This window comes from Eretmochelys imbricata, chromosome 2, assembly GCF_965152235.1.
Source record: "Eretmochelys imbricata isolate rEreImb1 chromosome 2, rEreImb1.hap1, whole genome shotgun sequence".
Lineage (NCBI taxonomy): Eukaryota > Metazoa > Chordata > Testudines > Cheloniidae > Eretmochelys > Eretmochelys imbricata.
In genome coordinates this window covers 87,896,698-87,914,962 of record NC_135573.1, presented here as the reverse complement: position 1 = coordinate 87,914,962, position 18,265 = coordinate 87,896,698, and the positions used below count along the sequence as shown (strand labels likewise).

Genomic DNA, 18,265 nt, shown 5'->3' with positions numbered 1-18,265 from the left:
TTGTGGTCTAAAAGGTCTGAATGGAAGGTACTATATTTCTATAACATTAAGCCTCTGGCACATTACATTAGCTACATAATACTGTAGTTGGTATCAAAGATCTCTAATGTGAAGAAAATCAGCAACTGAGCTCTTGCTTGACGCAACCAGAAGGTGCAAAGCAAAGGAAAGTAAGAATATAAACAAACATTTAAATGAAGTAGTGAAGAAAACTGAAAGATATAAGCAATTTTATGAAAAATTACCATTCTCTATATTACCAGTAGTAGCGACAGGCCCCAAAGTATAAACACATAATACGAGGTGAAAAAATCAAGGTGCTTTAAAAAAAAGTTAAACCCTAGCAGCTGATTTACTGTACACAGAGACTTTCTACATTTTTCTTCTGTCCTGCTTGGTATTATATGATCCAATTCCTATACCTGATATTTTTCACTGAGTCAGGTGAACAGTTTAATAGATAAACTGACCTGGAATGTGAAATATTGAAGTTCAGAAAGAAATGGAAGCAAAAAGTAAATTGGTATCAAACTGTATGGATGTAAAAAGCAAATGGAGCCAGTGGCCTCACAAGCTTTACATAAAGCCTACTTCTGAGACATGAATACAACTGCAGTGATTTGGGATTGTCAAGTTTTGTGTTTCTCGTAAAGAGTGCTCTATAATGGAATATTTGCACCTGGAATTTAGTTCCCCACACATTTCACAGGATTTGGGTCTGGGATTTTGGTACAAAGAAAAGGGGCAGCTGTATTCTCTACTTTAAAAAAAAAAGTTTCGAGCTGAACCAGAAATTTCCCCAACTTCTATTCATACTGGGGCTTGTAATTTCATATTAGTGGCTTTCATTTTGTAGATAAGCAATTAAAAGATACAGTATAAATAATAAGAACATAGGAATGGCCATACTCGGGCACACCAATGCTTCCTCTAGCCCAGCACACTGTCTTCTGACGCTGGCCGATGGTCGGTGCCAGATGCTTCAGAGGGAGTGAACAGAAGAGGACAATTTATCTAGTGATCCATCCCATCGTCCAGTCCCAGTTTCTAGCAGTCAGCTGTTTAAGGACACCCAGAGCATGGATTGTATCACTAACCATCTTGGCTAATAGCCACTGATTGATCCATCCTCCGTGAACTTATGTAATTATTTTTTGGCCTTCAAAACATCCTCTAGCAATGAGTTCCACAGGTTGACTTGCATTGTGTGAAGAAGTACTTCCTTATCTTTGTTTAAAACCTGCTGCCTACTAATTTAATTGGGTGACCTCTGGTTCGTGTGTTATGTGAAGGAGTAATAACATTTCCTTATTCACTTGCTCCACACCATTCATGATTTTATAGACTTCTATTATATCCCACCTCAGTCATCTCTTTTCCAAGATGAACAGTTCTAGTCTTTTTAATCTCTCCTTTCTGGAAGCTGTTCCATACCCCTAATCAATTTTTTGCCTTTCTCTGTACTTTTCCCAATTCAGATATATCTTTTTTTTTTTTTAAGACGGGATGACAAGAACTGCACACAGTATTCAAACTGTGAACATACCATAGATATATATAGTAGCATTATTATATTTTCTGTCTTATTATCTATGCCTTTCCTAATGATTCCTAACATTCTGTTAGCTTTTTTGACTGCTGCTACACACTGAGCAGATGTTTTCAGAGAACTATCCATGAGGACTCCAAGATCTCTTTTTTGAGTGGTAACAGTTAATGTAGACCCCATCAGCTTGTATGTATAGCTGGGAGTATGTTTTCCAATGTGCATTACTCTGCATTTATCAACACTGAATTTCATCTGCCATTTTGTTGCCCAGTCACCCAGGTTTGTGACTCTTCACAGTCTGCTTTGGACTTAACTATTTTGAATAATTTTGTATCATCTGCAAACTTTGCCACTTCAATGTTATCTTCTTTTTCCAGATTATTTATTAATTTGCTAAATAGTACTACTCCCACTACAGATCCTTGGGGCACCATTCTATTTCTCTCTCTCCATTTTGAAAACTGAACGTTTATTCCTAACCTTTGTTTCCTACCTCTTAAACAGTTACTAATTACCTTCCCTCTTACCCCATGATTCCTTACTCTGCTTAAGATACTTTGATGAAGGACCTTGTCAAAACCTTTCTGAAAGTCCAAGTTAAACAATAGCCATTGGATCACCCTTGTCCATATATTATGTTTGTTGATACCCTCAAGGAATTCTAATAGACTGGAGAGGCATAATTTCTCTTTACAAAAGCTGTGTTGACTCTTCCCCAACATATCATGTTCATCTATGTGTATGATAATTTTGTTCTTTACTATAGTTTCAACCAATTTGCCTTGTACTAAAGTTAGGCTTCCCGGCCTGTAATTACCAGGATCGCCTCTGGAGCCTTTTTAAAAAAAATTGGCATTACATGAACTATCTGCTAGACATCTGGTACAGAGATTGATTTAAATGATAGGTTACACACCACAGTCAGTAGTTCTGCAATTTCTTATTTGAGTTCCTTCAGAACTCTTGGGTGAATACCATCTATCCTGGTGACCTACTCCTGTTTATTTATCAATTTGCTCCAAACCTTCCTCTACTGATACCTCAATCTGGCACAGTTCCTAAGATTTGTCACCTAACAAGAATGGCTTGGGTGTCGGAATCTCCCTCACAGCCTCTGCAATGAAGACCAATGCAAAGAATTCATTTAGCTTCTCCGCAATGGCCTTGTCTTCCTTGAGTGCTCCTTTAGCATCTCAATCATCCAGTGGCCCCGCTGATTGTTTGGCAGGCTTCCTGCTTCTGATGTTCTTAAAAAAATGCTGCTGTTAACTTCTATAACATTTGCCTCTAACACAACAGCAAGTTCACACCATAACATTTGGTGTCCAGGTTAACAGAATTAAATTACGGATATTAGTGCTGGAAGTGTGCTGAGATTAAGAAGATACCATTTAGCTCGGACGGCTCCCCAGGGGCAGAACATGGGACATCGTAGCTATTATCACATGTTGCCAGAGGCATTGGGCCTGACAGGGCAGAAGCCAGTAGGGAGACTCACAGCTCAGCAGCAGCACAAACTACACCTTTAAAAGAAATGCAATGAACCTACTCCCACCCAGTGCTGGCCTCTATGCGATACCAGGTACATAGGGCATGAGATGACTCACACCGTATCCTTGGCCCTTCTGCTTTGGGTGTGCAGCAATAGTGGCATTCCCTCTTTCACTTAAGGAAAATGGGCTGCAGCACTGTGGTTGCCTACTGCATGGACACACTAGAGAGTAACAGTCCCTAACACTGTCAAAAACTGTGATTTAAAATAATAAGAGGAGTCCCAGAAGAGGGAAAGAGGGGGCTGGGAGGTGGGACAGACTAGAACTCGATGGCATAGCCAGTGGAAGTAACGTTTAAACCCATTTATCTGAAGTTAAGATCTGTCATGAAAGGCAATGGGTTAGGTGATGGCTGAATGATGGGAAAGTTGCTACCAAAATAACTGGTTGTCAGCTCGTGGGCCATCTGTCAAAATGCCTTTTTAGAGGGCTGATGAGTCTGAAGGGAAGATGGTGATGGACCAGTGAGCTTGCCTTGTTGTAGTCTTTGGCGCTTTCTTGGTGGCTCATAGGATCGTTAGTGGAACAATGGCTGTGGCAGTAGTTAGTATTTCTATTATTGTAGTCTCTAGAATTCTCTCCATGAAGATTGGGTATATATACCCAATGAGCAGAGGCTGGTGCGAGAATCTTTCAGTGAGGAGAGTGCCTCATCTGTCTTCTCACTGAAGAAGGCATTCCCTTCGAAGGGAAGGCTTTGCACTGTTGCTTGTATCTCTTTAGGGACCTCAGATGTTTGTAACCAGGAGCTTCCTCTCTAAATATTGGAGATTGAGGTTGGAATCTGTAGCATTCCAATTCCAAGACCCAGTGGTAAGGGTCCAATGTGCCCCAATGTGATTATGGTCAATAGGTAGGTTGACCGTATGATGAGTACCAGCGCTCCCTCAGTGGAGAATATGGGTCCTGGGTATGGGAGAGTCTCTATGAAGCCCTGGAAGTCCTATCAGGGCTAGGTTGTTGTGGTGAGGCCCTTGTTGGAACAGGTCCATCTCTTGATTCTCTTCTAAGAACTGTTCTCACTCAAATGGTGAAGTCGTTAGCGTCACCCGTGTGAGGGTGGCACAATTGGAGTTGGGCCAGAGAGAGCATCCTGATATCATAGCTCTGCTGCAGATGTGGATTGGGAAGTGGTGGATGGATGACGTTTTGATGTATCATACTAACACTTGGTCTATCAGGATCAGGGACTCTGGAGCTGAGTAGATCATCAGATCCTCCAGAAGAGCATTCCTTGGTTTTACTGGTGTCTTCAGTAACTGGACCGATGGTGAAGCCATAGTGCCAGTGTAGAGAGCATGCGCTGATTACTATCTTTGCGTTGCTCAGAGGAGTTTTGGAGAAGAAGAAGCTCCCAGTACCATCAGTGTCTGCCCGATTTCACCATGAGCGCCAGGTGAAACCCTGTGTAGGGCACGGAGCCTTGCTCAAACCTGAAGAAAGGGGAAAAGCCTCTCTCTTCTTTCAGGAACTATGAGCAGATTTCTCTGCTCTCAAGTACTTCTCCTTACCCTTGGTGGAGTTATTCAGCCTCGCGAGGTGTTCTGCCAGTGCCGATGGAGTACTGCTTGGAGGTCCTTGGCAATGACTTGGAGAATGGGAGAGCCCACAGATCCACTCTAGGTCCTAGGCTAGCTCTGAGGTATCGACACAGCTGGAACTCTTGAGCCTGCCTGGTGCGAGGGGGAAACAAACAGCAAATCCCACACTTAAATGGGATGTGTGCCTCCCCTAAACAGCAAAGGCAAGTGTCATGAGGGTCACTCATCGGAAAGACCTGGGGACAGGAAAGGCAAGGTTTGAAGCACAGAATCCTGAGCATAATGCTCTGGTGTCAGGGAGAGAAAGGAACCCGCCCCACACATAACTCTAACTAACTAATTAAACTAGATATAAGCAAACTATTTAAAAATTAAATATTTACGAATATTACAAGTATACAAGGCTATATTTACATGGGGACTGTTGTACCTTCCCTTCCTCACATAGTGGAGAATTTTTCAGTCTGAGATACCATTAAATTGTGATGGCCCATCCAGGTAGAACATGTACACACAATGGTTATCAACTTGCATACAGGGCAATCTTTCCAATCTGCTACAATTCTTTTAAGGATGTCAGCCCATCAGTGGATAAAGAAGAATTGGTTGATATAATTTGGACTTTCAAAGAGCTCACAAGAGTTTACTAAGAAGTCCCAAAGGGTGAAATTCCCTTCTGTGCTGAGGCCCAGCACAAGGCCGGTGCACCTCTTAAGTCCCACGTAAGCCCTCAAATAGGGCTGATGCTATCTGGTATAGTAATTCATATGGTCTTGTCCAACTATACTTACACAGGATGTGGCAGAATTCGGCCTTAAGTAATGACTAAGAGTTAAAGTGCTACCTATTAATTGCTGAATTTGTGGAAGGCACACTTGGCTATTAATTATTTTTTGTTTCCAATACCATCCACAATGTGACTGTGCTGAATAAACAGGAAAAAAGACAGTCTCTGCCTCAGAGAGCTTTACACTAGAGAAATATCTTTTCAGGCCTCCCTTCCCCTGCAAAAAAAGTACTTAAGAAACATATTTCCTTCTTCATGGATTCAATTTCTTTTCTAATATGTACTAGTTTGTGCTTTGTCAGTTAGGATTTTACCAGAACATCATAACATAAACCATAATCAAACAGATTTTCTCCAGATTCATTTACTTCTAGTTTGAAACTGGGCATTAAAATATGTTCTATCACAAATCAAACTCTCTCATAACTTTAATTGTATTTAGTCACCAGTTTCTTTTTTTGACATTTAAAAATGATATGCCGCTCCTATTTTACAATGTTAGAAAAAACAAACAGTAATATCACAATCCCACAGCAGTTGATCCAATTCAGATGAATTAACTAGGATTTATACTTTAACTATTAATTTTAAGCTGAATTTTTCATGATTTGCACACCCTATATGGACTGTTAATAAGAAACAGATTTGACTAAATCTTGTTAACATGGTGTTTCAAGAAAACGCTGAATGCAATTTTAACATCTAACGTAAATGCCCTGAACTGTGCAGCGAGATACTGTCTGGTGTACCCTCTGTGAAGAAAACTCCTTCTGACCAGCCCAAGATTACATGACAGCCAAGCACTGTGCAGAGTACTTTGCTGATTATCAGGCAGGAACCAAGCCCTACATACTACTAACCAGCTAGCCAGAACTCTTCGTTGGCTAATTGGCTTTGGCAATTAGACACAGGGTTAAATTTCCAGCCTAAGTAATCTAGGAGCCTAAGGCCCATTGACTTTCAATGAGACTAAGGCTCTCCAACTGCAACTCATTTGGACACGGAGCATGGCCCGGGCCAGTGCACTAGCTCCTTCTGTGTCAATACAGGGATTCTGTACTAGAGTTTACACAGAATTAGGGAAGTGGTTCTCTAAATCCTCTGCCTCTCCTCCCAACTCTGTGAGAACATGGAAGGATTTAGCCCATAATGTGCCTTCTACAATGTACTGAAGCTATGAGCTGTGGCATCAGTGGTTCATGGAATGTGTGCATCTGTCTTCACTTCACCCTAGAATGGGTCTTTAGCTTAACTAAATAGCTACTTTGAATTCCCTGGCAGTTTAGAATAGAAGTGACTGAAACAACATCTCCTGAAAAATTTATACAACAAATTTCACAATCCTTAAAAAAAATATTTACCCAATTCACGAAACTAGGTATATATATATGTATACATTTATACATAAATACATTATATATATATAAATAAAGCATAGATACATTTTTTCCTATATTTTGCCCACCTCTAGTTTACAAACAGATGCAGGAATATCACAAATTTCTCTTCACTAATTATTTGTGTGTGTTTATATTGCAGTAGTGTCTAGAAGCTCCAGTTGGGGATTGGGACTCCACTGCATACAACTGTATACAACTTAAAAGAAGAAGAGAGTTCCTGCCCCACAGAGTTTACAATCTAAGCACATGACAGGAGGCAACAGAACTGGAGTGAACAGACTAGGTTTGGTATAATGTGTAGCAGTCACATGCCAACTCCCTAGCCATTTATGGCAATATCAGCCATCCCTGGCCCACATTAATATTTCCATCAAGTTCACACACAAGTCATAGCTGCACTTAGATATATTATTAAATCCAAGGCCAGCCTTTGCTTGTGCACTTTTGGCAGGTGCTATTTAAGACAATACCGCCTCTATTTGTTCTGTACCAACAAAATAAAATGGAAATGTCATATGATTTTCCAAAGAACAAACTGCTGTTCTCTGTAATATCTTTTGACTACTAAGAAACACTGTACTGTGGGAACATAGCGAAAGCCAATAATATCAGTGGTCTAGCTAATCCAGAGCTGCTGTCTCTGACAGTGGGCAATGTTGGATGCAGGTGAAGGCATAAAAGCTTTGTACATAATATACCTGGCCAGTTGTGCTGAATTAGACCACGAAAGGAAGTTTCTGGCTTCTGACCTTAGATGGCGATTGATTTCAGCCTTTGCAAATTTATCCTGGCTAGCATAACTGCAGAATCTCTACTTATTCATATAATAAATGTTCAGTCCTTTTTCGACTCTTACTAATCTATTTGTCTCAATTATAGTAATTCACAGAAGAAAAAGTATTGAGTTCTGGGTAATTACTGATCTTCCACATATTCCAAATGGTCAAGTCTGAGAACTAGAAGATTCTGAAAGACAAGGAATTTATTTTCTAAAGAAGATGTTGCACACAACATGTATGTAGCTTGAGAGTAAATTACCTGTTGGATTGGGGAATTAGTACCATCATGTAATGGAGACGCATCGATATTAACAATGGATGTGAGCTTTTAGGTCATTTTGTCCCCTCTGACAGTGAGGGGTTCGTTGGGGAATGGACAATACAACTTCTTCTAAGAGTTTTCTTTTCTTTTGTTCGTTTTTGTTTTAACTTATTCAGCAGGTCGAACCAAGCATAAGCATTAGGGGATAATTATAAAATTACTTTTCTTTAACTCAGCAATATGATTTCATTCTGGCTGTTTGTTTCTTATGTTTTTTCCAAAATTTTGTCCAAAAGAACACACTGTGAATGGATGTAGTCAAAATCTGTGTGTTATGTGTTCAGGTGGCTTGTTTCTTTAAACTCGTGCTGTTTAAATACGGGGAACCATTCTAATTGGGTAGCCTGGATAGTACTGCATTATACAGAAAATACTAAATGAGCATACCTGCCCAGGAATGAGACTTAGTAGCTGCAGAGGGAATCTCTGCAAAGCCTACATCTCAACATGCAACTGCACAGAAGACATAATGCAGATGCATCAGGAAATACAACATTAATCCAATCAGCCTATTCAAAAGCAGTGTTTTGATGTCACCCAAAGTGCTATATCTGACTGTGGTTATCACAACTTGGGAAGAATGTAATTGCCATGGAAAGATGCAGAATTAAAAAAAAAAATGACGTTTCAGAGACTTGGATTCAGGTTCAGAAAAACTGTTGTATTTGTTGTTGGAAAAGGAAATACATTTTGTTTTTGAACTCAATGAACTTTTGTTTTTCAGGAAATGAGGTGACCAAAGGCCTCCTCACATCAAGTGCCAGGCTTCCTCTAGACTGCTGAAGCCTGGCTGGAAACTAGGATTCAGAGGGGTCCTAGAGAACACAGTGGGGAAGCAGAAGTTTTGAGCTTATGATTTCTGCACAAGCTACCTTTCTCTACTCCTTTCTATGCCCTAACACATAATGACTGATAAGCACATTAGTAGTACTGCACCAAGAGTTTTCCGTCCCTTCCTTCATCAATCCCAAAATAGGGCAGCATTCTTTAGCCAGGAGGGGAACCAAATAATCAGACAGTTGTTTTTCATGAAACACACTCAGAAAATTCATGGATACATCTAGAGTAGTACAAATCCCTAAATTTCCACGCTGTACAATTCTTTCCTGGACAAAACTTTCAGCCAAAAAGAAATACTACAGGACATGTGCTAGTTCACTAGGGATTTGAGAGGCTTCTGAACCAAGAAGTACAGTCTGCCAATGATTTTGTTTTTTAAAGTTTATTTGGGCCTTGGCTCACAAGACCAACAACAAGCTCACTATCTAGGTTTCAGGAAGTCATAAAAGTAAATGATCTGCCTGCAAAAACTGCAAAAAAAAATAGTCTCATTTTAAAATATTTTACTTCTCACAAAAATATTTTTCTAGTTTCTGTAACAGTGAATTTTTTTTCCAGAGCCTTGAATCATCTCCCTTTGTGTAAATGATATGACAAAACAATCTCATTGCTTTCAGCTGAAAAGCTGCTTCCTCCTAGTCAACAGTTAGATCCTGTATATTTCTCTACACAATTCTGGCATGGAGTAAGTTCATATGTAAGAATCTTTCTTCAGTATTCTAGGTTGGCTTCACAACAGAAAAATAAAGCCAACATGATGTTGTTGAATCAAGGATCTATAAATATTGCCAGGATACTTGTACTCCTCCAATTCCTTATTGTTCTTCACAGGAGGGCCTGCTTTTGTTTTCAATATCACATGAGCCAAACACCAGCAATCAAATAGAAGAAACAGCATGTCTGAGACAGGAAACTCATCCCTCACAAATATATAATCAATTATTAATTTTTAGCATGTTTGTAGCTTGTTCATATCTTCAAATCACTTTTTAAAAGATTTTTTAAGTCTCCACGGTAGCTCTAAAAGGTGATCACAGAAGTATTATTATCCACATTTTACATGGGCTCTTGAAGCCTCTTGGACCCATATGCTTGGGGGTGCTAAAGTTTCTACCTCGGGATGGATTCCAGGGCTACTTTCCTCCCCCATGGTAACAATCCATTCTGACCACACATACTGAGCTGAGGAAAGGCACTGGTGGTTTCTGGACGCTGGTAGACTTAATTGTCAGCCTGGGGCAATCAACCAACCATGCCCAGTTCTGTTTGTAGCCTTTATCTCAGGGCTCTGTATATTTTTCAACACATAAACAAAAAGAAATGTAGAACAAGAAGAAAAAGTAACAGTCCTGTTCTCAACTGAGTTCAAGGGGCCCTTTTGCCTCCAGTAGCTGAGTGAGCTTAGACTTTTCCAAGCTAGGTTGCCAACTCTGACTGAAGCTATTCCGGGAGATTTTTTCCCCCAACGCTATGTAATGTAATTTTCTTTAAATATCCTACTAAAATCTCCTAGATTGCTTTCAATGACCACCAGGAGATCAATGCCAATCCAGGAGACTCCAGGCCAGTCCTGGAGGATTGGCAACCCTATTCCCAGCCAAGGAGGGTCCACAGGGCCTGGCTTTCCTCTTATAGCTTTCTGTTGCAGCCACAGGAAGGTGCACTTCCCATCCTCTCCTAGTCCCAGGCTGCCTTGTGGTGCTGGGGCCCCCATTTATATCCCTCAGCTGGGAATCGTCAGACTCAATCAATCACTAGATGCTGTTCAGCAGGGTCAGCTGGTTCCCAGAACTTGCCTGCTGGGCTTCTTTCCAGAACAGGGCTGGCTGCCCCCTGACTCTAAAGGGGCAGATCACCCTGTCACAGTCTCCTCACGGTTTGTCAGAGGTTCTACATTTAGGGCTTCTGCAACTGAGAAAGGAAGGGGGGAAGCATTTGATCCTTTAGAGCGTGTACAAAACAATCACACTAGATTATTAGCACAAGGACTAGACTATTCAGGAAACCATTAAAATACCAAAAGCTCTCACACAGTTGTTACTGTTACCCCTGATTTTAAGTATAGAATGGGAAAAACTCTGCAACTCTCAGATACCACTGTCTGGTAACTGTTGACAAATGTTCACTTGTTAATGGCTACCACTGTTTACAATACACAGTAGGAGTTTCCCCTTTTCAGTGATATAAAGAGGAAGAGCTATACAGTACTGGAGTGCGCAATGATTGGAGGGTCGGACTGCAGGCAGAGGGCTGCCTCCATGAGGATAATTCTGAGTCTCTGCTTGCAATCCTTAAGAGTCCTCAGCTGAAACCCCTTACAAATGTGGCACTTGTCCTTTTGGTGACTCTCACCAAGGCACTTTAAACAAGAAGTGTGCAGGTCACTGTTTGGCATCAATTTACCGCAAACTTCACACGCTTTGAACCCCGGCAACCGAGGCATGCCCTGGTGTTGGGGAACAAAACGGGCGTGGGGAGAACCCCCCGTAATGGAAACTTAGAGAAACAACTTCTAACACTACTACTACTAACTAAGAAAGGAAGAAAACTAACTCTATACAAATCACAGTGGGACACTGCTAAAGGCGCTTGCAGAAGCAAAAGAGAGGGAAGCTCCATCTAGCTGTCACCAGCGGTCAGAAGGAACCGAGGGGGGGTCGGGTTGGCTGGGCCCCATAAAGGCGCGACTCCAGGGGGTGCCGATGCCGACCCTATGGATTCTGCTAGGGGGAAAAAATCGTCTGACTGTTGTGCATGTGACGTGTGCGCACCTGATTGGAATTGACCTGAATGAGCACTCGAAGAACTATACTAACATGAATTTGGCATTCAGAATGTAATGCTAGTGCTTTAGCTGAAGAAACATTATAAAACCTTTGCTAGAGACTTGTTAGAAACAGCTTTGTTAATACTAAGTTTATTAATAGGAACTTCACAGGACAGAAAATAATTAAATACAAAATAGAAGGAATCAATAGTCATTTTTTTCCTGCATATCGGGGTCATATATGGTCCATTGGCAGTATGAAAACTGAGGAGAATGGGAGTGACCAAATACTGTATAAAAATTCATGCTTTATGCTCCTATTAAAAGAATTTTGTGAAATTCTTTGAATATCTCTCTCCTGCAAACAGAGCTAGATTCCAGTAAATTGTACAGTTTACAGAATTAAATCCACGTTAAAAAAAAAAAGGGAGGGAAAAAAGCAAGCGGTGATTTGTGCATTGCACCTGCTTGTTAGCCCTACATGACCCACTGTGTTGAGTTGTGACAAAGGATTCTTTATTATCCAGGTGACCCAAGTGCGCATTTTAACTGTCGGGGCCAACTACGCAGACCACAAAATGTCTTCATTAATGGCAATTTCAGCCCATCAGTCCCACTATGCTTATGGCATTAAGAAAAAAAAAAAAAAAAGAGAGAGAGTGAGAGAAAGAGATGCTGATTTTCTAATCCAAATTGCAGGTTTTGAATTTATTTCACTTGAAGCGCAGTAAGAATTTCCCTTGATTGGATATTAACTAAAACACACTCCATTTGCTAGCTCTTACAAAAATGCATCTGCCTCCTAATCAACTGAATAGCAGCACTGGTATATGCATTTCCAGGCTGGAAGATAAGGGTCTGTAAACCAAACTCTGGTTCACATGGAAGATGGTCTACAGGGGTGTTAATGGGCCACTTCTCCTTGAATGATGACAGGTTTTGGAGTAGCAGCCGTGTTAGTCTGTATTTGCAAAAAGAAAAGGAGTACTTGTGGCACCTTAGAGACTAACCAATTTATTTGCACATAAGCTTATGCGCAAATAAATTGGTTAGTCTCTAAGGTGCCACAAGTACTCCTTTTCTTTTTTCTCCTTGAATGGTCCCTTAGAATATGTGCTAACTACTTATGCTAAACTATCTGTTCTACCTTGTATTTAGCTGTGATACCGAGTACCTTTCCCAGACCTGAAGAAGAGCTCTGTGTAGCTCAAAAGCTTGTCCCTCTCACCAACAGAAGTTGGTCCAATAAAAGATATTACCTCACCCACATTGTCTCTTGGAAGATGGTAATACTCTAATAAACAGGTGATTATGGAACTCCCAGCTCTGTTAAAACCAGATTGGTAGCCTATTATGAACTGATTACATTTTCCACTTTTTAGCTGCATACAATTATATTTGCTCATTAACACTTGATATGTTTAATGCAGCTGAAGAAAAATACTAGGACAATTAAATATCAATCATACTAACTCCACATGGAACTGGCTTCTTTAATGATATCTTCCTGTAAAACATAATGTAGTGTAGAGGGAGGTTGGATTGCTAAAATTGCTGTGAAGTATCTTTGCGGAATTAAACATGCAGTTCAAAATGTGATATCACATCCACGTGTTTGTACTTTTCTATAAGAAAAACTGTTCCAAGACAGAATATAAACACCTCTGGCTATGTCTGAGAGCTAAGCTCAGTTTCAGGTTTACAACTGAAAATGACAAAGAGAAACAGAAAATTTAACATATGGAGCAAATGCCTTTTCCCCTCTATATGATTTCTTTTAAGGATTGTAATTAATCCAGTGTAAAAGATGGGTTTCAGCATGTTTGCCAACACTGTTAAAAATCAAGACCACACCTTTCGTTGAATTATTTTAAGAAGAGAAAATATCACACTAGTGATTTGAGGTTTTGGCTTGAAGTTAGGATGCTGGAAAACTGGTCCAAATTCATGTGAGAAACAGATTTTAGAGGATCTCGTCCATAAAAAAAAAACAAAAAACCCAACGGATCCAAACGCAAAACCAATTTGTATCAAGTTGGTCTCTATTCTTTTTTCCTTGGTAAGATTTTTTTTACATTACTTTTATTTATTTGTATTGCAGCAGTGCCTGTGAGCCCCAATCACGGACCAGGACTCCAGTTTGCTAGGCACTGCACAATTACAAAGCAAAAAGACAGTTCCTGCCCTAAAGAGATTGCACCCTAAATAGTCATTTCTTCTTTAAATTTTGAAAGACTTGTTTTCACTGTCTTTGTTCTTTCTCCTCACTCTCTAACTATTTTTCTTTACCACCTTATTGGGTGGGATTTGGGTGTGGAAGGGCACTTATAGCCAGCCCACATTCAAGTTACCATAATTTTCTTTAATAAATTGTATAGTTTTTTTCACATTCTTGTGTCTGATTCTCTGCTTTGAAAGCCCATTGAGTAAAGGTCTCAAGTTTAGTACTTGTTATTCAAGTACTGCAATGACAGTTAAAACAGCATTTAAAATTGCTTCAGAGAGTGACTCAGTATCACAATGGTTTGTAATGAACTCCCAGGAAGGCCTTCCAGTTGCTCCCTTGCTGAAAGCAACTATACTCTGGACTGCAAATAAAATGCCAACCATAGTTGCTGCTGTTTCCATTTTTAGGAGACAATAACTAACAGTAACATAAATTAAAGGACAAACAGAACTCTCCTGCAGAGCGGTATAAAAAACTAGCCCTAACAACCAACACCAGAAAATACCCTTGTTTCTCTTCCCCAGTCCACCAGTAGGGAGGTTAGGGGCTGTAGGTCACTGTGGTTGGGTGGCCGCAGTGGCAAGTTTAAATGGCCTCCCCTGGTTCCCTAAGATGTTAAGGCCAGTGGCGATCACACTGTTCTGGGTGGAGTCAAGTTGATGTACCCTGTCCCAATGATTTCACATCCTGGAGACTGCAATGAAGGAGCAGAACATTTGGAACTAGCAATAGTGGGTTTGGGGGCGGGGAGATGGGGGGAAGAGTTGAAAGAGCCTCCCTTTGGTAAGACCAAGGGCTAGGGGCTGGAGGCTGCATAGATTGGGCTGCTCAAGTGGCAGCAGCAGTCAGAGGAAGCACGCTTATTTGAGGTGGCTGGCTATGATCTTCATCTGTCTCAACAGTATGTCATTAAAAAGGTACACATTTCTTTCTAAATCCAATACATGGGAAATGAAACCTTTTGTCCTAGCTGGTGCTCTGAAAAGAGCATGTACACCTTAAAATAAATGTGGTACTCAGATGTAACTCAAACTGTTTCAAATCCATAGGAAAGTACAAGAAGCTCTACTGTAGTACAGTGGTTCTCAACCAGAGGTCCGGAGTCCACTGGGGGGCCGCGAGCAGGTTTCAGGGAGTCCGCCAAAATAAGCTAGAGAGCAGGCCCAGCATTAGACTCACTGAGGCCCAGGACTGAAGCCAAAGCCCGAGCCCATTGTCCTGGACTGAAACTGAAGCCCAAGCAACGAAGTAGGTAACTTCTGGGTACTCTTCTGGCTCTGTCAATCTACAATACCCGCCTGCTGAAGTGAAGAAACAGACTGACAGAGCCAGAAGAGTACCCAGAAGTTACCTACTACAGGACAGGCCCAACAAAGAAAATAACAGAACGCCACTAGCCGTCACCTTCAGCCCCCAACTAAAACCTCTCCAACACATCATCAAAGATATACAACCTATCCCGAAGGACGACCCATCACTCTCTCAGATCTTGGGAGACAGGCCAGTCCTTGCTTACAGACAGCCCCCCAACCTGAAGCAAATACTCACCAGCAACCACACACCACACAACAAAAACACTAACCCAGGAACCTATCCTTGCAACAAAGCCCGTTGCCAATTGTGTCCACATATCTATTCAGGGGACACCATCATAGGGCTTAATCACATCAGCCACACTATCAGAGGTTCGTTCACCTGCACATCTACCAATGTGATATATGCCATCATGGGCCAGCAATGCCCTTCTGCCATGTACATTGGCCAAACTGGACAGTCTCTACGTAAAAGAATAAATGGACACAAATCAGACATCAAGAATGATAACATTCAAAAACCAGTCGGAGAACACTTCAATCTCTTTGGCCACTCGATTACAGCCCTAGAAGTGGCAATTCTTCAACAAAAACACAGACTCCAATGAGAGACTGCTGAATTGGAATTAATTTGCAATCTGAACACCATTAAATTAGGCTTGAATAAAGACTGGGAGTGGATGTGTCATTACACAAAGTAAAACTATTTCCCCTTATTTCCCCCCCTACTGTTCCTCACATGTTCTTGTCAACTGCTGGAAGTGACCCACCTTGATTATCACTACAAAAGGTCCCCGCCCCCTGCACTCTCCTGCTGGTAATAGCTCACCTTTCCTGATCACTCTTGTTACAGTCTGTATGGTAACACCCATTGTTTCATGTTCTCTGTGTATATAAAATCTCCCCACTGTATTTTCCACTACATGCATCCAATGAAGTGAAATGTAGCTCACGAAAGCTTATACTCAAATAAATTTGTTAGTCTCTAAGGTGCCACAAGTTCTCCTTTTCTTTTATCTGACTTTCAGAAATTCAATTTTCTTTTCAAAGTGTTGCAAGTCTAGTGCGTTTTTAGGTCCTGTGTTAAAACCTGCTGGGTAAAATTTTCCAAAGCACCTAATTCATTTAGCAGCCTAAGTTCCATTGACTTTCAATGGGATATAGAGACCTGATCCTAAAAGATATTTAGGCACCTAACTCCGATAGGAGGTTCCTATGTCACTTAGGCACTTTTGAAATTTTTGCCTATCATCTTTTTCACTACTTATTTGTCCTTTAGCAAGTCCTACTGAGTAACATAAGCCAAAAGTAAGGGTAGATATTATTTTTTTTCTACACAACACTACTGAACCCAAAGGTAAAGACAACTCAACACTAAGCTCTTGGAATTTGGAGAGTTTGAATTAAAGCTGCTTGCCATATCTGGGTTCATAGAGTAATTTTGTATTTATTGTGGCAAAAATATGTATTACAGAGTATAAACCATCATACAAGAATGTTTGTAGTTTTTTGTTCACACAACCAGCAAGAAATATATAAAGTGAGATTAGCTTACCTTGAGTAGCAATGTAGTGATTTGGCCTGTGATAACCCTAAAAAAATGGAAAAAAAGTTTTGAGTCAATTTGCAATGCAATGCACCATCATGTGCTGGTATGATTGTCATGTCATAGAGACTAGTGTTCATAACCCTATTGAATATCACAACAACAAAAGTTACATATTAGGAGCAAATTCTGGCCTTTCCAATGAAAGGCATATTGCAGGGGCACAAGAAGCAGCTATGTTGTCTGGACTGGAGGGTCCCATAGCTATTGGCTTGCGCAGTGCGTGGGTAGAGGACTGACTTAGTATGTTTTTGAAGTTCCTTACTGGCTTCTCTGAAAAGGAGCAACATAAACTTAGATGCAGTTGGTAGTCTGGACACATCCCCAAGCCCTCGAGCTGTGAAGTGCTGCTGAGTGCAATGCTAGTTCCCTGCTTAGCAGCTAAGAGAACACTAGATTTATAGTCAGCATGGACGCTGCGTGTGTGTGCTAGGGAGGGAAGAGGTTCTCTGTGCCCTCTGGTCTGCTCACAAATTATTTCTGAACAGAAAAAGGGTAAAATCTATGAAGAAATGTCTTGGTGTAAACAGTTTGTCCAGCTCTAAATAGGAATTACACTGAAAAATAATTCTCGGTTTCTTTCTGTGAAGGCAAGAGAAACTTAATCACATGCTGGCTGAGCAATCAACACTAACAACTTTTGCATTCTTTATAACAAAGAATATTGGCTCTTGATAGGATGCAAACTAGAAACAACAGAATTTGTATAGTATTTTTGTTTCTGATGCTACAGGATTATTGCCAAGGATTTAACTCATGTAACAGTACATCATTATAGACAGTCATATCAATATTAATACCAAAAGCTTTAAATAATGGTTAGGTTATGACACCAACTAACAAAAGGAAGAAATATAAAGTTATAGCTCATACTCCATATCAACTTGCCAGTGCAGAGTGTGTTAAGGGTAAGGAGTGAAGTGAGGCACCAAGACTGAAGTAATCTGAAGAACCCTGGAGAACAGAAAATGTTACAAGAACTACTGAAGTGGTTCCTTTATATGCCATTCTGAGGCAAACTTTGAGTGCCTAAGGATCGAGACTTATTTGTATGACGGTGGATAGAGTTGGCATTTCTCTATCCGAGCATCATCTACTAGCTGCGGGGTTGGATTCATTCAGACTACCAACAAAACAGACACTGGGAGATTTAGTTCAAGGGAATGTCTCGCGATACAGACAGAGCCTTTTCCATGCCAATGCCTATGAAGCTGCCATTCCCACTGTAATTCCATTGTTCTGATATGACATCTATTACAATCTGCCTGCATGAGATAGGCTGCACGTCTGCATCTGTGAAACCAAGGACAGACAAATTGCCATTTACAACCGAATCTTGAATACCTTCTTGCTAATAAACAACCACAGTGTCTCCCTGTTTATGATCACTTTGTCTAGTGATTTCTGATGATCCAAAGAAACTTAGATGCTTTGTACTACAGCTATCTTCTAAGGAATGGGAAGCTTTAGGCCCACAACCCTCACCAGTAGTGTCTTCTGTGCTCACACAGCTGTCCCACTAAATTCATTCTGCTTTTTTTTTTTTTTTTTCTGGCACAGGAAGACATGATGTGAAGCCAT

The 18,265-nt window shown here is 40.7% G+C and overlaps 1 protein-coding gene across 1 annotated transcript in view; it reads right to left on the bottom strand.

Moving 5' to 3' along the window:
* The window catches only part of PTPRM (protein tyrosine phosphatase receptor type M), a 688,077-nt gene that overhangs the window by 53,936 nt on the left and 615,876 nt on the right, over positions 1-18,265 (bottom strand). The window contains exon 24 of the mRNA XM_077809062.1: positions 16,634-16,670. Within this exon, the coding sequence (XP_077665188.1) occupies positions 16,634-16,670 (37 nt within the window). The remainder of the gene's footprint in view (positions 1-16,633; positions 16,671-18,265) is intronic.